Source organism: Salmo trutta, unplaced genomic scaffold (genome assembly GCF_901001165.1).
Source record: "Salmo trutta unplaced genomic scaffold, fSalTru1.1, whole genome shotgun sequence".
NCBI classification, from domain to species: Eukaryota; Metazoa; Chordata; class Actinopteri; order Salmoniformes; family Salmonidae; genus Salmo; species Salmo trutta.
Genome location: NW_021822982.1, coordinates 1 through 22,642, shown reverse-complemented (window position 1 = coordinate 22,642; position 22,642 = coordinate 1). Strand labels below are relative to the sequence as shown.

The 22,642-nt window shown below is 41.4% G+C and overlaps 1 protein-coding gene across 1 annotated transcript in view; it reads left to right on the top strand.

The window, feature by feature from the left end:
- LOC115187858 (dedicator of cytokinesis protein 1-like) overlaps positions 1-20,574 on the top strand; it is a 68,072-nt gene extending 47,498 nt beyond the window's left edge. The window contains exons 3-4 of the mRNA XM_029746890.1: positions 10,973-11,051; positions 20,449-20,574. Of these exons, the coding sequence (XP_029602750.1) occupies positions 10,973-11,051; positions 20,449-20,553 (184 nt within the window). The 3' untranslated portion in view covers positions 20,554-20,574. The remainder of the gene's footprint in view (positions 1-10,972; positions 11,052-20,448) is intronic.
- The last annotated feature ends 2,068 nt before the right edge of the window (positions 20,575-22,642 follow it).

The following is a 22,642-nucleotide window of genomic DNA, read 5'->3' as shown; positions in this document are numbered from 1 at the left end:
ATATGTAGGGTGGAACATAGTAATGATATGGTGATATGTAGGGTGGAACATAGTAATGATGGGGTGATATGTAGGGTGGAACATAGTAATGATGGGGTGATATGTAGGGTGGAACATAGTAATGATGGGGTGATATGTAGGGTGGAACATAGAATGATGGGGTGATATGTAGGGTGGAACATAGTAATGATGGGGTGATATGTAGGGTGGAACATAGTAATGATGGGGTGATATGTAGGGTGGAACATAGTAATGATATGGTGATATGTAGGGTGGAACATAGTAATGATGGGGTGATATGTAGGGTGGAACATAGTAATGATGGGTGATATGTAGGGTGGAACATAGTAATGATATGGTGATATGTAGGGTGGAACATAGTAATGATATGGTGATATGTAGGGTGGAACATAGTAATGATATGGTGATATGTAGGGTGGAACATAGTAATTATGGGGTGATATGTAGGGTGGAACATAGTAATGATATGGTGATATGTAGGGTGGAACATAGTAATGATATGGTGATATGTAGGGTGGGGGTGGAAACATAGTAATGATGGGGTGATATGTAGGGTGGGGGTGGAGCATAGTAATGATATGGTGATATGTAGGGTGGGGGCGGAACATAGTAATGATATGGTGATATGTAGGGTGGAACATAGTAATGATATGGTGATATGTAGGGTGGAACATAGTAATGATATGGTGATATGTAGGGTGGGGGTGGAACATAGTAATGATGGTGTGATATGTATGGTGGAACATAGTAATGATGGGGTGATATGTAGGGTGGAACATAGTAATGATATGTTGATATGTAGGGTGGAACATAGTAATGATATGGTGATATGTAGGGTGGAACATAGTAATGATGGGGTGATATGTAGGGTGGAACATAGTAATGATATGGTGATATGTAGGGTGGAACATAGTAATGATGGGGTGATATGTAGGGTGGAACATAGTAATGATGGGGTGATATGTAGGGTGGAACATAGTAATGATGGGGTGATATGTAGGGTGGAACATAGTAATGATGGGGTGATATGTAGGGTGGAACATAGTAATGATGGGGTGATATGTAGGGTGGAACATAGTAATGATGGGGTGATATGTAGGGTGGAACATAGTAATGATATGGTGATATGTAGGGTGGAACATAGTAATGATGGGGTGATATGTAGGGTGGAACATAGTAATGATGGGGTGATATGTAGGGTGGAACATAGTAATGATATGGTGATATGTAGGGTGGAACATAGTAATGATATGGTGATATGTAGGGTGGAACATAGTAATGATATGGTGATATGTAGGGTGGAACATAGTAATGATATGGTGATATGTAGGGTGGAACATAGTAATGATATGGTGATATGTAGGGTGGAACATAGTAATGATGGGGTGATATGTAGGGTGGAACATAGTAATGATATGGTGATATGTAGGGTGGAACATAGTAATGATATGGTGATATGTAGGGTGGGGGCGGAACATAGTAATGATGGGTGATATGTAGGGTGGAACATAGTAATGATGGGGTGATATGTAGGGTGGAACATAGTAATGATGGGGTGATATGTAGGGTGGAACATAGTAATGATATGGTGATATGTAGGGTGGAACATAGTAATGATGGGGTGATATGTAGGGTGGAACATAGTAATAATGGGGTGATATGTAGGGTGGAACATAGTAATGATGGGGTGATATGTAGGGTGGGGGTGGAACATAGTAATGATGGGGTGATATGTAGGGTGGAACATAATAATGATATGGTGATATGTAGGGTGGAACATAGTAATGATGGGGTGATATGTAGGGTGGAACATATTAATGATGGGGTGATATGTAGGGTGGAACATAGTAATGATGGGGTGATATGTAGAGTGGAACATAGTAATGATATGGTGATATGTAGGGTGGAACATAGTAATGATGGGGTGATATGTAGGGTGGAACATAGTAATGATATGGTGATATGTAGGGTGGAACATAGTAATGATATGGTGATATGTAGGGTGGAACATAGTAATGATATGGTGATATGTAGGGTGGAACATAGTAATGATGGGGTGATATGTAGGGTGGAACATAGTAATGATATGGTGATATGTAGGGTGGAACATAGTAATGATGGGGTGATATGTAGGGTGGGGATGGAACATAGTAATGATATGGTGATATGTAGGGTGGAACATAGTAATGATATGGTGATATGTAGGGTGGAACATAGTAATGATATGGTGATATGTAGGGTGGAACATAGTAATGATGGGGTGATATGTAGGGTGGAACATAGTAATGATTGGGTGATATGTAGGGTGGAACATAGTAATGATGGGGTGATATGTAGAGTGGAACATAGTAATGATATGGTGATATGTAGGGTGGAACATAGTAATGATGGGGTGATATGTAGGGTGGAACATAGTAATGATATGGTGATATGTAGGGTGGAACATAGTAATGATATGGTGATATGTAGGGTGGAACATAGTAATGATATGGTGATATGTAGGGTGGAACATAGTAATGATGGGGTGATATGTAGGGTGGAACATAGTAATGATATGGTGATATGTAGGGTGGAACATAGTAATGATGGGGTGATATGTAGGGTGGGGGTGGAACATAGTAATGATATGGTGATATGTAGGGTGGAACATAGTAATGATATGGTGATATGTAGGGTGGGGGTGGAACATAGTAATGATGGGGTGATATGTAGGGTGGGGGTGGAGCATAGTAATGATATGGTGATATGTAGGGTGGGGGCGGAACATAGTAATGATATGGTGATATGTAGGGTGGAACATAGTAATGATATTGGTGATATGTAGGGTGGAACATAGTAATGATATGGTGATATGTAGGGTGGAGCATAGTAATGATGGGGTGATATGTAGGGTGGAACATAGTAATGATATGGTGATATGTAGGGTGGAGCATAGTAATGATATGGTGATATGTAGGGTGGAACATAGTAATGATATGGTGATATGTAGGGTGGAACATAGTAATGATGGGGTGATATGTAGGGTGGAACATAGTAATGATATGGTGATATGTAGGGTGGAACATAGTAATGATATGGTGATATGTAGGGTGGGGGTGGAACATAGTAATGATATGGTGATATGTAGGGTGGGGGTGGAACATAGTAATGATATGGTGATATGTAGGGTGGAACATAGTAATGATGGGGTGATATGTAGGGTGGAACATAGTAATGATGGGGGTGATATGTAGGGTGGAACATAGTAATGATGGGGTGATATGTAGGGTGGAACATAGTAATGATATGGTGATATGTAGGGTGGAACATAGTAATGATGGGGTGATATGTAGGGTGGAACATAGTAATGATGGGGGTGATATGTAGGGTGGAACATAGTAATGATATGGTGATATGTAGGGTGGAACATAGTAATGATGGGGTGATATGTAGGGTGGAACATAGTAATGATGGGGTGATATGTAGGGTGGAACATAGTAATGATGGGGTGATATGTAGGGTGGAACATAGTAATGATATGGTGATATGTAGGGTGGAACATAGTAATGATGGGGTGATATGTAGGGTGGAACATAGTAATGATATGGTGATATGTAGGGTGGAACATAGTAATGATATGGTGATATGTAGGGTGGGGGCGGAACATAGTAATGATGGGTGATGTGTAGGGTGGAACATAGTAATGATGGGGTGATATGTAGGGTGGAACATAGTAATGATGGGGTGATATGTAGGGTGGAACATAGTAATGATATGGTGATATGTAGGGTGGAACATAGTAATGATGGGGTGATATGTAGGGTGGAACATAGTAATGATGGGGTGATATGTAGGGTGGGGGTGGAACATAGTAATGATGGGGTGATATGTAGGGTGGAACATAATAATGATATGGTGATATGTAGGGTGGAACATAGTAATGATGGGGTGATATGTAGGGTGGAACATAGTAATGATGGGGTGATATGTAGAGTGGAACATAGTAATGATATGGTGATATGTAGGGTGGAACATAGTAATGATGGGGTGATATGTAGGGTGGAACATAGTAATGATATGGTGATATGTAGGGTGGAACATAGTAATGATATGGTGATATGTAGGGTGGAACATAGTAATGATATGGTGATATGTAGGGTGGAACATAGTAATGATGGGGGTGATATGTAGGGTGGAACATAGTAATGATATGGTGATATGTAGGGTGGAACATAGTAATGATGGGGTGATATGTAGGGTGGGGGGTGGAACATAGTAATGATATGGTGATATGTAGGGTGGAACATAGTAATGATATGGTGATATGTAGGGTGGAACATAGTAATGATATGGTGATATGTAGGGTGGAACATAGTAATGATGGGGTGATATGTAGGGTGGAACATAGTAATGATGGGGTGATATGTAGGGTGGAACATAGTAATGATGGGGTGATATGTAGAGTGGAACATAGTAATGATATGGTGATATGTAGGGTGGAACATAGTAATGATGGGGTGATATGTAGGGTGGAACATAGTAATGATATGGTGATATGTAGGGTGGAACATAGTAATGATATGGTGATATGTAGGGTGGAACATAGTAATGATATGGTGATATGTAGGGTGGAACATAGTAATGATATGGTGATATGTAGGGTGGAGCATAGTAATGATGGGGTGATATGTAGGGTGGAACATAGTAATGATATGGTGATATGTAGGGTGGAGCATAGTAATGATATGGTGATATGTAGGGTGGAACATAGTAATGATATGGTGATATGTAGGGTGGAACATAGTAATGATGGGGTGATATGTAGGGTGGAACATAGTAATGATATGGTGATATGTAGGGTGGAACATAGTAATGATATGGTGATATGTAGGGTGGGGGTGGAACATAGTAATGATATGGTGATATGTAGGGTGGGGGTGGAACATAGTAATGATATGGTGATATGTAGGGTGGAACATAGTAATGATGGGGTGATATGTAGGGTGGAACATAGTAATGATGGGGTGATATGTAGGGTGGACATAGTAATGATGGGGTGATATGTAGGGTGGAACATAGTAATGATATGGTGATATGTAGGGTGGAACATAGTAATGATGGGGTGATATGTAGGGTGGAACATAGTAATGATGCGGTGATATGTAGGGTGGAACATAGTAATGATATGGTGATATGTAGGGTGGAACATAGTAATGATGGGGTGCTATGTAGGGTGGAACATAGTAATGATGGGGTGATATGTAGGGTGGAACATAGTAATGATGGGGTGATATGTAGGGTGGAACATAGTAATGATATGGTGATATGTAGGGTGGAACATAGTAATGATGGGGTGATATGTAGGGTGGAACATAGTAATGATGGGGTGATATGTAGGGTGGAACATAGTAATGATATGGTGATATGTAGGGTGGAACATAGTAATGATGGGGTGATATGTAGGGTGGAACATAGTAATGATATGGTGATATGTAGGGTGGAACATAGTAATGATATGGTGATATGTAGGGTGGAACATAGTAATGATATGGTGATATGTAGGGTGGAACATAGTAATGATGGGGTGATATGTAGGGTGGAGCATAGTAATGATATGGTGATATGTAGGGTGGAACATAGTAATGATGGGGTGATATGTAGGGTGGAACATAGTAATGATGGAGTGATATGTAGGGTGGGGTTGGAACATAGTAATGATGGGGTGATATGTAGGGTGGAACATAGTAATGATGGGGTGATATGTAGAGTGGAACATAGTAATGATATGGTGATATGTAGGGTGGAACATAGTAATGATGGGGTGATATGTAGGGTGGGGGTGGAACATAGTAATGATATGGTGATATGTAGGGTGGAGCATAGTAATGATATGGTGATATGTAGGGTGGGAACATAGTAATGATATGGTGATATGTAGGGTGGAACATAGTAATGATGGGTGATATGTAGGGTGGAACATAGTAATGATATGGTGATATGTAGGGTGGAACATAGTAATGATATGGTGATATGTAGGGTGGGGGTGGAACATAGTAATGATATGGTGATATGTAGGGTGGGGGGTGGAACATAGTAATGATATGGTGATATGTAGGGTGGAACATAGTAATAGGGTGATATGTAGGGTGGAACATAGTAATGATGGGGTTGATATGTAGGGGTGGAACATAGTAATGATGGGGTGATATGTAGGGTGGAACATAGTAATGATATGGTGATATGTAGGGTTGGAACATAGTAATGATGGGGTGATATGTAGGGTGGAACATAGTAATGATGCGGTGATATGTAGGGTGGAACATAGTAATGATATGGTGATATGTAGGGTGGAACATAGTAATGGATGGGGTGATATGTAGGGTGGGAACATAGTAATGATGGGGTGATATGTAGGGTGGAACATAGTAATGATGTGGGTGATATGTAGGGTGGAACATAGTAATGATATGGGTGATATGTAGGGTGGAACATAGTAATGATGGGGTGATATGTAGGGTGGAACATAGTAATGATGGGTGATATGTAGGGTGGACATAGTAATGATATGGTGATATGTAGGGTGGAACATAGTAATGATATGGTGATATGTAGGGTGGAACATAGTAATGATATGGTGATATGTAGGGTGGAACATAGTAATGATGGGGTGATATGTAGGGTGGAGCATAGTAATGATATGGTGATATGTAGGGTGGAACATAGTAATGATGGGGTGATATGTAGGGTGGAACATAGTAATGATGGAGTGATATGTAGGGTGGGGTTGGAACATAGTAATGATGGGGTGATATGTAGGGTGGAACATAGTAATGATGGGGTGATATGTAGAGTGGAACATAGTAATGATATGGTGATATGTAGGGTGGAACATAGTAATGATGGGGTGATATGTAGGGTGGGGGTGGGAACATAGTAATGATATGGTGATATGTAGGGTGGAACATAGTAATGATATGGTGATATGTAGGGTGGAACATAGTAATGATATGGTGATATGTAGGGTGGAACATAGTAATGATGGGGTGATATGTAGGGTGGAACATAGTAATGATGGGGTGATATGTAGGGTGGAACATAGTAATGATGGGGTGATATGTAGAGTGGAACATAGTAATGATATGGTGATATGTAGGGTGGAACATAGTAATGATGGGGTGATATGTAGGGTGGAACATAGTAATGATATGGTGATATGTAGGGTGGAACATAGTAATGATATGGTGATATGTAGGGTGGAACATAGTAATGATATGGTGATATGTAGGGTGGAACATAGTAATGATGGGGTGATATGTAGGGTGGAACATAGTAATGATATGGTGATATGTAGGGTGGAACATAGTAATGATGGGGTGATATGTAGGGTGGGGGTGGAACATAGTAATGATATGGTGATATGTAGGGTGGAACATAGTAATGATATGGTGATATGTAGGGTGGGGGTGGAACATAGTAATGATGGGGGTGATATGTAGGGTGGGGGTGGAGCATAGTAATGATATGGTGATATGTAGGGTGGGGGCGGAACATAGTAATGATATGGTGATATGTAGGGTGGAACATAGTAATGATATGGTGATATGTAGGGTGGAACATAGTAATGATATGGTGATATGTAGGGTGGAGCATAGTAATGATGGGGTGATATGTAGGGTGGAACATAGTAATGATATGGTGATATGTAGGGTGGAGCATAGTAATGATATGGTGATATGTAGGGTGGAACATAGTAATGATATGGTGATATGTAGGGTGGAACATAGTAATGATGGGGTGATATGTAGGGTGGAACATAGTAATGATATGGTGATATGTAGGGTGGAACATAGTAATGATATGGTGATATGTAGGGTGGGGGTGGAACATAGTAATGATATGGTGATATGTAGGGTGGGGGTGGAACATAGTAATGATATGGTGATATGTAGGGTGGAACATAGTAATGATGGGGTGATATGTAGGGTGGAACATAGTAATGATGGGGGGTGATATGTAGGGTGGAACATAGTAATGATGGGGTGATATGTAGGGTGGAACATAGTAATGATATGGTGATATGTAGGGTGGAACATAGTAATGATGGGGTGATATGTAGGGTGGAACATAGTAATGATGCGGTGATATGTAGGGTGGAACATAGTAATGATATGGTGATATGTAGGGTGGAACATAGTAATGATGGGGTGATATGTAGGGTGGAACATAGTAATGATGGGGTGATATGTAGGGTGGAACATAGTAATGATGGGGTGATATGTAGGGTGGAACATAGTAATGATATGGTGATATGTAGGGTGGAACATAGTAATGATGGGGTGATATGTAGGGTGGAACATAGTAATGATGGGGGTGATATGTAGGGTGGAACATAGTAATGATATGGTGATATGTAGGGTGGAACATAGTAATGATGGGGTGATATGTAGGGTGGAACATAGTAATGATATGGTGATATGTAGGGTGGAACATAGTAATGATATGGTGATATGTAGGGTGGAACATAGTAATGATATGGTGATATGTAGGGTGGAACATAGTAATGATGGGGTGATATGTAGGGTGGAGCATAGTAATGATATGGTGATATGTAGGGTGGAACATAGTAATGATGGGGTGATATGTAGGGTGGAACATAGTAATGATGGAGTGATATGTAGGGTGGGGTTGGAACATAGTAATGATGGGGTGATATGTAGGGTGGAACATAGTAATGATGGGGTGATATGTAGAGTGGAACATAGTAATGATATGGTGATATGTAGGGTGGAACATAGTAATGATGGGGTGATATGTAGGGTGGGGGTGGAACATAGTAATGATATGGTGATATGTAGGGTGGAACATAGTAATGATATGGTGATATGTAGGGTGGAACATAGTAATGATATGGTGATATGTAGGGTGGAACATAGTAATGATGGGGTGATATGTAGGGTGGAACATAGTAATGATGGGGTGATATGTAGGGTGGAACATAGTAATGATGGGGTGATATGTAGAGTGGAACATAGTAATGATATGGTGATATGTAGGGTGGAACATAGTAATGATGGGGTTGATATGTAGGGTGGAACATAGTAATGATATGGTGATATGTAGGGTGGAACATAGTAATGATATGGTGATATGTAGGGTGGAACATAGTAATGATATGGTGATATGTAGGGTGGAACATAGTAATGATGGGGTGATATGTAGGGTGGAACATAGTAATGATATGGTGATATGTAGGGTGGAACATAGTAATGATGGGGTGATATGTAGGGTGGGGGTGGAACATAGTAATGATATGGTGATATGTAGGGTGGAACATAGTAATGATATGGTGATATGTAGGGTGGGGGTGGAACATAGTAATGATGGGGTGATATGTAGGGTGGGGGTGGAGCATAGTAATGATATGGTGATATGTAGGGTGGGGGCGGAACATAGTAATGATATGGTGATATGTAGGGTGGAACATAGTAATGATATGGTGATATGTAGGGTGGAACATAGTAATGATATGGTGATATGTAGGGTGGAGCATAGTAATGATGGGGTGATATGTAGGGTGGAACATAGTAATGATATGGTGATATGTAGGGTGGAGCATAGTAATGATATGGTGATATGTAGGGTGGAACATAGTAATGATATGGTGATATGTAGGGTGGAACATAGTAATGATGGGGTGATATGTAGGGTGGAACATAGTAATGATATGGTGATATGTAGGGTGGAACATAGTAATGATATGGTGATATGTAGGGTGGGGGTGGAACATAGTAATGATATGGTGATATGTAGGGTGGGGGTGGAACATAGTAATGATATGGTGATATGTAGGGTGGAACATAGTAATGATGGGGTGATATGTAGGGTGGAACATAGTAATGATGGGGTGATATGTAGGGTGGAACATAGTAATGATTTGGTGATATGTAGGGTGGAACATAGTAATGATGGGGTGATATGTAGGGTGGAACATAGTAATGATGGGGTGATATGTAGGGTGGAACATAGTAATGATATGGTGATATGTAGGGTGGAACATAGTAATGATGGGGTGATATGTAGGGTGGAACATAGTAATGATGGGGTGATATGTAGGGTGGAACATAGTAATGATATGGTGATATGTAGGGTGGAACATAGTAATGATGGGGTGATATGTAGGGTGGAACATAGTAATGATGGGGTGATATGTAGTGTGGAACATAGTAATGATATGGTGATATGTAGGGTGGAACATAGTAATGATGGGGTGATATGTAGGGTGGAACATAGTAATGATATGGTGATATGTAGGGTAGAACATAGTAATGATATGGTGATATGTAGGGTGGAACATAGTAATGATATGGTGATATGTAGGGTGGAACATAGTAATGATATGGTGATATGTAGGGTGGAGCATGGTAATGATATGGTGATATGTAGGGTGGAACATAGTAATGATGGGGTGATATGTAGGGTGGAACATAGTAATGATATGGTGATATGTAGGGTGGAACATAGTAATGATATGGTGATATGTAGGGTGGAACATAGTAATGATATGGTGATATGTAGGGTGGAACATAGTAATGATATGGTGATATGTAGGGTGGAACATAGTAATGATGGGTTATATGTAGGGTGGAACATAGTAATGATATGGTGATATGTAGGGTGGAACATAGTAATGATATGGTGATATGTAGGGTGGAGCATAGTAATGATATGGTGATATGTAGGGTGGGGGTGGATCTAAACCAGATGTCTCTCTGATCTATTTCAGAGTGTTTCCGAAGGCCATTAATCAGTATGGATCTAAACCAGATGTATCTCTGATTTCTTTCAGAGTGTTCCTGAGGGCCGTTAATCAGTATGGATCTAAACCAGATGTCTCTCTGATTTCTTTCAGAGTGTTCCTGAGGGCCATTAATCAGTATGGATCTAAACCAGATGTCTCTCTGATTTCTTTCAGAGTGTTCCTGAGGGCCATTAATCAGTATGCAGCCGTGTTAAACAAGAAGTTCCTGGATCAGACCAACTTTGAGCTTCAGGTAAGCTCACCACTCTATAAAGCCTCCGTTTGTTAAAAACAAAATACTGTTACTCCATCAGGCCAGACTTGAAGACTGGTTGAATTATGTCAATCTAATGTCAAATCTATGTTTATGTAAAGTTTCCTTTCATTAGTCTTGCACTGCATTAGGAGAACTTAACGAGACTGGTTGAATAGTGAAATCATTAAAGACGGTTCAGAATGGTGACTTGATTGCCTTCAATGGTATTTATTGCTGACACTTTGCGGAGCAAGCTCTTTCAAAAACACTGGTTGAATTCTGTTAATGAACTGTAACTTGTATGGTTATTTTAGGGCTGTCCCCGACCCCTAAAAATCTTGGTCGACCGAAAGTTGTCTGTTCTTTCGACCAATCGATTGCTAGAATGTTTTAAATGTGCATTTTTTTCCATATATAGACACACCCAATGTATTTTAATAAAATCAACTATATGTATTGAGCTTGTCTGATGCTTTAAGCTTATGGTTTGATTAAATAAGACAAATGCCTCAAGAGGGAGCCAGAGATCTAGATAACCAGAATAAACCAACCTTAACCTGACCCAACTAGTCTCCTCCTTCTCCTGCTGGATTTCGCAGATTCTGCCATTACTCCCCTGAAATTGCCGGTAATAGGCTACATGAGGAATCGGCAACATTTCTCATGTGGAATGTCAATTTATCTTACCATTTCTACCAATCTGCCTGCCAGTTATGGTTTTCATATGCAAATTTTTGTGAAACATTTTACTTGAATTTGTAATATCGTCTTCATCTCTCAAAATCATTGCCATGTGTTTCATCTAAATTCTATCCAAATCTAAATGAAAATGTGTCATGAGAATTTTGTTCCCAATGTTCATAAACTGAACTTCAATTAAACTACTCAGTCTGCACCCAAGAGTTTGTAAGGTTCTGGTTAAATGACACAGACGGAGGCCCAGCCTACAATAGTCAACCATGTTTATTCACGAGAGCTCTGAATATCATACAATGTACACAGCCTTTTATACCTAACATTTGGTCACACCATATGTCATACCCCTTACAAATGCCCCTCCTCTTCTTTAACACTGTCAATGCTTATTTACAAGTCTTCTCCATCACATACATTGCTTATCATATCCTGCCCCATGTTACATAATCTACTGCAAGCCTAAAGGTTTCTCCCCTCCCTGGGTGGGGAGACCTTCTTCCTGTTATCAGGTTCACAGTGGTCACAAGTTGTCTGCTGTCTGTTAATAACAGTTCCCCTTTTCCTTGAATGTCTCACTTATATTGCTAAATAGTAAAGTCTTAGCTTGTCCTATGCACACACAGTTATAGAACTAGTATTATAATCACTCAGTTATACATTTTCAGGGTAGAATCATTTAGTCAAATCCTTAAACATATAAATTATTTTATCAAAATGATTCAAACCTAAAAAGTTATTTATATTGCCATTGCAAAATATGTTAAAATAGCATACATAAATCCAACAATTTAAAACATTGCAGCCTGCAAGTAGAAAATATTTGGATTAAAAAATATATATATACAGTACCAGTCAAAGTTTGGATCACACCTACTCAAAATGCAAGGGTTTTTCTATATTTTTACTATTTTTTACATTGTAGAATAATAGTGAAGACATCAAAACTATGGAATAACACATATGGAATCATGTAGTAACCAAAAAAGTGTTAAGCAAATCAAAATATATTTTATATTTAAGATTCTTCAAAGTAGACACCCTTTGCCTCGATGACAGCTTTGCACACTCTTGGATCCACAAATGAGCACATTTATATGGCTACATTTGCGTGCAGGCCAGGTAGCCTATAGGCCTACTTCTATGTGTAAATCAGGCCAGGTAGCCTATAGGCCTACTTCTGTGTGTAAATCAGGCCAGGTAGCCTATAGGCCTACTTCTATGTGTAAATCAGGCCAGGTAGCCTGTAGGCCTACTTCTATGTGTAAATCAGGCCAGGTAGCCTATAGGCCTACTTCTATGTGTAAATCAGGCCAGATAGCCTATAGGCCTACTTCTATGTGTAAATCAGGCCAGGTAGCCTGTAGGCCTACTTCTATGTGTAAATCAGGCCAGGTAGCCTATAGGCCTACTTCTATGTGTAAATCAGGCCAGGTAGCCTATAGGCCTACTTCTGTGTGTAAATCAGGCCAGGTAGCCTATAGGCCTACTTCTATGTGTAAATCAGGCCAGGTAGCCTATAGGCCTACTTCTGTGTGTAAATCAGGCCAGGTAGCCTATAGGCCTACTTCTATACGCGCGCGTCCTTACTCAACATTGACAGGAGCGCTCCAAACAAAAGACAATGGCTAAATTGGAGAGAGAAGGTGCATGGTCAGTCCGACGTCTGCTTTGGCCATGCAGTATTTACGATAATATGGCCTCAGCAGAAGTCAGGGCAAGAATGGCCTCAGCAGAAGTTAGGGCAAGAATGGCCTCAGCAGAAGTTAGGGCATTCATACCACCCTGGGGACGAGATCTCTGCAATACGCTCCTACATATCCAAGGGTTTTTCTTGATATCAGTTTATCTATGGTGATAAAAAAATATATTTTGTCATAAAGATAGGAATGCATTGAAATAAGTATAAAAACGTAGGTAATACATTCATTTTAACAGTGTTAATTATTCCGCTCAAAGAAAGAGAAAGTAAATCCCAGCATTCAAAATCATGTTTCAGGCGGAGTATCAAGGAGGGAAATTGGCTTTATAGACATCTTTGAAATTGTGTGTGACCCAAATTCCCATATATTTACATTTCTGTGTTGTCACCCTGAAGGGCACATGACTAAAATAAATTTGCATGGCAGAAGGATAAATAGGCATCAATTCACTTTTTTGTAGATTAATCTTATACCCGGATATTTTAACAACTGTCTTTAGTAGAACCAGGATCTCTGGAACAAACATTTTGCTACAATAACATCTGCTAAACATGTGACTAATAAAATTGTATTTTATTTGATTTAGGAAGACCAGTTAAAGGGTCAGACATATAAAATAGCAAGTCATCTGCATAGAGTGCTCTAAGCCCCCTCTTCGAATACCTTTAATAGTGGTGTTATTACGTATTTGCAATGGCTAAAGGCTCAATTGTGATGGCAAACAGCTGAGGGGATAGAGTACAACCCTGTCTTGTTCCACGTTAAAGTTGTAAATAAGGTTATTATTAGCCACAGGGGAGGAATAAAGGTCGTTGATCCAGAACATAAAATTGGGACTGAATCCAAATTGTTTGAGTATAAAATAGATAATCCCACTCCATCCGATCAAACGCCTTCTCAGCATCAAGTGATAACATTATCTCTGGATTTGTCAGATGAAGAGGGATTATAAAGTATAATATACAGATGTCTGATGTTGAAAAAATAATGACGATTTTTAATGAAACCAGTTTGATCTGTAGAGATAATGTAGGGAAGGACTGACTCAAAACGGCAGGCAATCATCTTAGAAAGAATCCTTACAACGTAATTCAGTAAAGAAATGGAAGGCCTATATGAACCACACTCAAGAGGTTGTTTTTATCAGAATAAGTGAAAATACATGCCTGACTCATTGTTGAGGGTTAAAGAGTTTGAGGAGAATGGTTCCTCAAATACGGAAAGCAAGAGAGGAGAGAATAGATCTGAGAATGATTCCTCAAATACGGAAAGCAAGAGAGGAGAGAATAGATTTGAGAATGTTTTTTATAAGAATTAGCTCAGAAATCTGTCGGGTCCAGGGGATTTCCTGCGTGGATTTAATTGCCAACACAATCTCTTCTACAGAGAACGGTTCTTCTAATTCAGCAGCTTTCTCGCGTTCAACTGTAGGAATATCTAAGTTTTCAACAAAGGTGTCAAGACAGGAAAGTAAGTAACGTTACATCAATACAATCCTGGCAGTGGTGTAGTTTAGCCACAATGACGCAAGGTTATCCACCAGGATTCCTTGCTTGAGAGCCCCGATGTGAGCGGTCTACAGGGACGTCTTCATCTAATTTGAGGGCTTCCTTCAATAACTTTGAGACCGATAAAGTAGGACTTGAGCCCTGGTCCTCAGCTACCCCCATGATCCTGGTATTAGTCCTTCGCATATAACCTTGTAAATGTATGCATGTTTTATATTTGAGATTCTTCAAAGTAGCCACCCTTTTCCTTGATGACAGCTTTGCACACTCTTGCCATTCTCTCCACCAGTTTCACCTGGAATGCTTTTCCAACAGTCTTGAAGGAGTTCCTACATATGCTGAGCACTTGTTGGGTGCTTTTCCTTCACTCTGCGGTCCAACTCATCCCAAACCATCTCAATTGGGTTGAGGTCGGGTGATTGTGGAGGCCAGGTCATCTGATGCAGCACTCCATCACTCTCCTTGGTCAAATAGCCCTTACACATCCTGGAGGTGCGTTGGGTCATTGTCCTGTTAAAAAACAAATGATAATCCTACTAAGCACAAACCAGATGGGATGGCGTATCGCTGCAGAATGCTGTGGTAGCAATGCTGGTTAACTGTGCCTTGAATTCTAAAATAAATCACTGACAGTGTCACCATCAAAGCACCCTGACACCATAACACTTCCTCCTCCATGCTTCACGGTGGGAACCACACATGCGGAGATCATCTGATCACCTACTCTGCGTCTCACAAAGACACGGCGGTTGGAACCACAAATCTCAAATTTGGACTCATCAGACCAAAGGGCAGATTTCCACCAGTCTAATTGCTCATGTTTCTTGGCCCAAGCAAGTCTCGTCTTCTTATTGTTGTCCTTTAGTGGGGGTTTCTTTGCAGCAATTCGACCATGAAGGCCTGATTCACACAGTCTCCTCAGAACTGTTGATGTTGAGATGTGTCTGTTACTTGAACTCTGTGAAACATATATTTGGGCCGCAATTCCTGAGGCTGGTAACTCTAATGAACTTATCCTCTGCAGCAGAGGTAACTCTGGGTCTTCCTTTCCTGTGGTGGTCCTCATGAGAGCCAGTTTCATCATAGCACTTGATGGTTTTTGCGACTGCACTTGATGAAACTTTCAAAGTTATTGACATTTTCCGGATTGACTGACCTTCATGTTTAAAGTAATGATGGACTGTCATTTCTCTTAGCTTATTTGAGCTGTTCTTGCCATAATATTACATTTTTTTACCTTTAATTAACTAGGCAAGTCAGTTAAGAACAAATTCTTATTTTCAATGACGGCCTAGGAACAGTGGGTTAACTGCCTTGTTCAGGACTTGGTCTTTTACCAAATAGGGCTACCTTGTCACAACACAACTGATTGGCTCAAACACATTAAGAAGGAAAGAAATTCCACAAATTAGCTTGTTAATTGAAATGCATTTCAGGTGACAACCTCATGAAGCTGGTTGAGAAAATGCCAAGAGTGTGCAAAGCTGTCATCAACGCAAAGGGTGGCTACTTTGAAGAATCTCAAATATAAAATATATTTTGATTTGTTTGACACTTTTTTGGGCACTTTGATGTCTTCACTATTATTCTACAAATGTAGAAAATAGTAAAAATATATAAAAATCCTGGAATGAGTAGGTGTCCAAACTTTTGATATTTCTATATTTGATTTTGAATACATTTCTAATCTCAGCAAAAAAAGAAATGTCCTCTCTCTGTCAACTGTGTTTATTTTCAGCAAACTTAACATGTGTAAATATTTGTATGAACATAACAAGATTCAGCAACTGAGACATGAACTGAACAAGTTCCACAGACATGTGACTAACAGAAATGGAATAATTTGTCCCTGAACAAAGGAGGGGTCAAAATCAAAAGTCACAGTCAGTATCTGGTGTGGCCACCAGCTGCATTAAGTACTGCAGTGCATCTTCTTCTAATGGACTGCACCAGATTTGCCAGTTCTTGCTGTGAGATGTTACCCCACTCTTCCACCAAGGCACCTGCAAGTTCCTGGACATTTCTGGGGGGAATGGCCCTAGCCCTCACCCTCCGATCCAACAGGTCCCAGACGTGCTCAATGGGATTGAGATCCGGGCTCTTCGCTGGCCATGGCAGAACACTGACATTCCTGTCTTGCAGGAAATCATGCACAGAACGAGCAGTATGGCTGGTTGCATTGTCATGCTGGAGGGTCATGTCAGGATGAGCCTGCAGGAAGGGTACCACATGAGGGAGGAGGATGTCTTCCCTGTAATGCACAGCATTGAGATTGCCTGCAATGACAACAAGCTCAGTCCGATGATGCTGTGACACACCACCCCAGACCATGACGGACCCTCCATCTCCAAATCGATCCCGCTCCAGAGTACAGGCCTCGGTGTAACACTCATTCCTTCTACGATAAATGCGAATCTGACCATCACCCCTGGTAAGACAAAACCTCGACTCATCAGTGAAGAGCACTTTCTGTCAGTCCTGTCTGGTCCAGCGACGGTGGGTTTGTTCCCATAAGTGACGTTGTTGCCGGTGATGTCTGGTGAGGACCTGTCTTACAACAGGCCTAGAAGCCCTCAGTCCAGCCTCTCTCAGCCTATTGCAGACAGTCTGAGCACTGATGGAGGGATTCCTGGTGTAACTCGGGCAGTTGTTGTTGCCATCCTGTACCTGTCCCGCAGGTGTGATGCTCGGATATACCGATCCTGTGCAGGTGTTGTTACAAGTGGTCTGCCACTGCGAGGACGATCAGCTGTCCGTCCTGTCTCCCTGTAGCGCTGTCTTAGGCGTCTCACAGTACGGACATTGCAATTTATTGCCCTGGCCACATCTGCAGTCCTCATGCCTCCTTGCAGCATGCCTAAGGCACGTTCACGCAGATGAGCAGGGACCCTGGGCATCTTTCTTTTGGTGTCTTTCAGAGTCAGTAGAAAGGCCTCTTTAGTGTCCTAAGTTTTCATAACTGTGACCTTAATTGCCTACCGTCTGTAAGCTGTTAGTGTCTTAACCGTTCCACAGGTGCATGCTTATTAATTGTTTATGGGTCATTGAACAAGCATGGGAAACAGTGTTTAAACCCTTTACAATGAAGATCTGGGAAGTTATTTGGATTTTTTTGAATTATCTTTAAAAGACAGAGTTCTGAAAAAGGGACGTTTCTTTTTTTTGTTGTTGAATTTAAAAAGGTGTTTTCACTTGTCATTGTGGGGTATTGTGGGGTATGGTGGGTATTGTGTGTTATTGTGTGTTATGGTGGGGTATTGTGTGGTATTGTGTGTTATGGTGGGGTATTGTGTGGTATTGTGGGGTGTTGTGTGTTATTGTGGGGTATGGTGGGGTATTGTGTGTTATTGTGGGGTATGGTGGGGTATGGTGTGTTATTGTGTGGTATGGTGTGTTATTGTGGGTTATTGTGGGGTATGGTGGGTTATTGTGTGTTATTGTGTGTTATTGTGGGGTATTGTGGGGGTATGGTGGGTTATTGTGTGTTATTGTGGGGTATGGTGGGGTATTGTGTGGTATTGTGGGGTATGGTGGGGTATGGTGTGTTATTGTGGGGTATGGTGGGGTATTGTGGGGTATAGTGGGGTATTGTGTGTTATGGTGGGGTATGGTGTGTTATTGTGGGGTATGGTGTGTTATTGTGGGGTATTGTGTGTTATTGTGGGTTATGGTGGGGTATTGTGTGGTATTGTGGGGTGTTGTGTGTTATTGTGGGGTATTGTGTGGTATTGTGGGGTATTGTGTGTTATTGTGGGGTATGGTGGGGTATGGTGTGTTATTGTGTGGTATGGTGTGTTATTGTGGGTTATTGTGGGGTATGGTGGGTTATTGTGTGTTATTGTGTGTTATTGTGGGGGTATGGTGGGTTATTGTGTGTTATTGTGGGGTATGGTGGGGTATTGTGTGTTATTGTGTGGTATGGTGGGGTATGGTGTGTTATTGTGGGGTATGGTGGGGTATTGTGGGGTATAGTGGGGTATTGTGTGTTATGGTGGGGTATGGTGTGTTATTGTGGGGTATGGTGTGTTATTGTGGGGTATTGTGTGTTATTGTGGGTTATGGTGGGGTATTGTGGGGTGTGGTGTGTTATTGTGGGGTATTGTGTGGTATTGTGGGGTATTGTGTGTTATGGTGGGGTATGGTGTGTTATTGTGTGGTATGGTGTGTTATTGTGGGGTATGGTGGGTTATTGTGGGGTATTGTGGGGTATGGTGGGGTATGGTGTGTTATTGTGGGGTATTGTGGGGTATAGTGGGGTATTGTGTGTTATGGTGGGGTATGGTGTGTTATTGTGGGGTATTGTGTGTTATTGTGGGGTATTGTGTGTTATTGTGGGGTATGGTGGGGTATTGTGGGGTGTTGTGTGTTATTGTGGGGGTATTGTGGGGTATGGTGTGTTATTGTGGGGTATTGTGTGTTATTGTGGTTTATGGTGGGGTATTGTGGGTTATGGTGGGGTATTGTGGGGTATGGTGGGGTATTGCGGGGTATTGTGTGTTATTGTGGGGTATGGTGGGGTATTGTGGGGTATTGTGTGTTATTGTGGGGGTATTGTGGGGTATGGTGGGGGTATTGTGTGTTATTGTGTGGTATTGTGGGGTATGGTGTGTAGATGGGTGAGAAAAGACATTCATTTAATCCATGTTGAATTCAGACTGTAACACAACATGTGGAATAAGTCCAGGGGTATGAATACTATCTGAAGGCTATGTAGTAGTAGAGAATACGTCCCAAATGACAACTTATCCCCTATGTAGTGCACTACTTTTGACTAGGGCTCTGGTCAGAAGTAGTGCACTGAATAGAGAACAGGGTGCCATTTGGGACTCGCCGGGTCATTTGAATGCTCTTAACAAAGGGTTGAACTATACAGCACTAAAACGAGATTAGCATAAAATCGTTTGACAGTGGTACGCTTAAATGACTGTATAATGAGCTGTGATTTAAAAAGCCATTTCAGAATATTTTATCTCGTCTCTTCATGGCGTCGATGCTCCTTTTCCCTACGTTTCAAATCTGTCACATACGGAATAATTTTAACGCTGGTAAGTATTTAACTGCAGACGAGGGTCCTGGCAGCTTTTTAAAGCCTTCGGGGCATGTCTTCATTATGATAAAGTTCACGTGTCTCCTAATAACGCTGAAACGATCTGCTGAATTCTGTTATTTTAAATAGCTTCATCAACAACTAAAGGGCACATGGATCATTTGTCTGGCTACGCCATCTCTTAATAGAATGAATATTCATCTCTGAATCTAAGTCATGTTGTAGTCTGTGTGTTGGTGCCTCTGGGTATCTGCTTTAGATATAGAATGGTCTGATTGTTTGTAGATATCTTCAGGATAAGGTTGTTATGGCTGTGAGAACCTGGCAATATGGACATCTCTCTCTCCTCCCTTCTCTTCTCTTCCCTCTCTCCTCCCGTGTTTCATCTCCTCCCTTTTCATCCTCCCTCTCTCCTCTCTTCTCTCCTCTCTCTCTCCTCTCAGCTGTGGAACAACTACTTCCACCTTGCCGTGGCGTATCTTACCCAGGAGTCCTTGCAGCTTGAGAACTTCTCCAGCGACAAACGATCCAAGATCTTCCAGAAGTGAGTTACATTACCACCGTCACACACTCCCCAGAGGACAGTAGTATGCAGACTCCCTCTCAAACACTACGGTCTTTAACCATTTACCCCACTGAGGAGTCTCTCTGTAATCTGTGGTGTTATCTGACCTACCTGACTCTGTATTCAGGGTGGTGTTATCTGACCTACCTGACTCTCTATTCAGGGTGGTGTTATCTGACCTACCTGACTCTGTATTCAGGGTGGTGTTATCTGATCTACCTGACTGTATTCAGGGTGGTGTTATCTGACCTACCTGGCTCTGTATTCAGGGTGGTGTTATCTGACCTACCTGACTCTGTATTCAGGGTGGTGTTATCTGATCTACCTGGCTCTGTATTCAGGGTGGTGTTATCTGATCTACCTGACTCTGTATTCAGGGTGGTGTTATCTGACCTACCTGACTCTCTATTCAGGGTGGTGTTATCTGATCTACCTGGCTCTGTATTCAGGGTGGTGTTATCTGATCTACCTGACTCTGTATTCAGGGTGGTGTTATCTGACCTACCTGACTCTCTATTCAGGGTGGTGTTATCTGACCTACCTGACTCTGTATTCAGGGTGGTGTTATCTGACCTACCTGGCTCTGTATTCAGGGTGGTGTTATCTGACCTACCTGACTCTGTATTCAGGGTGGTGTTATCTGACCTACCTGACTCTGTATTCAGGGTGGTGTTATCTGACCTACCTGACTCTGTATTCAGGGTGGTGTTATCTGATCTACCTGACTCTGTATTCAGGGTGGTGTTATCTGACCTACCTGACTCTGTATTCAGGGTGGTGTTATCTGACCTACCTGACTCTGTATTCAGGGTGGTGTTATCTGACCTACCTGGCTCTGTATTCAGGGTGGTGTTATCTGACCTACCTGACTCTGTATTCAGGGTGGTGTTATCTGACCTACCTGACTCTGTATTCAGGGTGGTGTTATCTGACCTACCTGACTCTGTATTCAGGGTGGTGTTATCTGACCTACCTGACTCTGTATTCAGGGTGGTGTTATCTGACCTACCTGACTCTGTATTCAGGGTGGTGTTATCTGACCTACCTGACTCTGTATTCAGGGTGGTGTTATCTGATCTACCTGACTCTGTATTCCGGGTGGTGTTATCTGACCTACCTGATTCAGGGTGGTGTTATCTGATCTACCTGACTCTGTATTCAGGGTGGTGTTATCTGACCTACCTGACTCTGTATTCAGGGTGGTGTTATCTGACCTACCTGATTCAGGGTGGTGTTATCTGACCTACCTGACTCTGTATTCAGGGTGGTGTTATCTGACCTACCTGATTCAGGGTGGTGTTATCTGACCTACCTGACTCTGTATTCAGGGTGGTGTTAGTAAAACTGACTGACAGGGGTTTTATTGAGGAGAACATTTTGACTGACTGTGACTCGTGTGTGTGATTGTATTACCTCTCTACATTTAGAGGAATATGTAAATCTCTCTGCAGCGGAGCGTCTGTTAAATGACTGGAATGTAAATCCACCGTCTTGGTTCTCAGTATCAGGTTTGTCTCTAACCTTTTCAGTGGTTATGTCCTCACCACCTTTATCAGAGGCAAATTCTATTTCATCCCACGCCTGATACTGACGTGCGCTGAGATGACAGTTTCCTGTCTCATTTAGTGACTGTGTACGGCACGCTGTGGGTGACTGACCACTCAACTACTGAAGTCAGTGTTTCTACAGTAGGGAAGTCATTTAGGCCATATGAAATATCTACCACATCTCACTCATAATAACATTTCTCCAAACTGCAGGTGGGAATAGTTTCATTTCTATCCATTATCTATTCTACACTATATCCTCAAGACCGTATTTCATCAGCAGAAAGGGTTTATAGTCAGGACAACAGACATATGTCATGTAGCCTAGTGTGTTAAATGTTCCTGGACCAAAAGGTGAGTCTCTATTCATCTACTTGAGGGTCCTGTCTCTATATCTGTCTCTGTCTCTCTCTCTCCCCTATCTCTCTCTCTCTGTCTCTCTGTCTCTCTCTCTCTCTCTCTCTCTCTCTGTCTCTCTCTCTCTCTCTCTCTCTGTCTCTCTCTCTCTCTCTCTGTCTCTCTGTC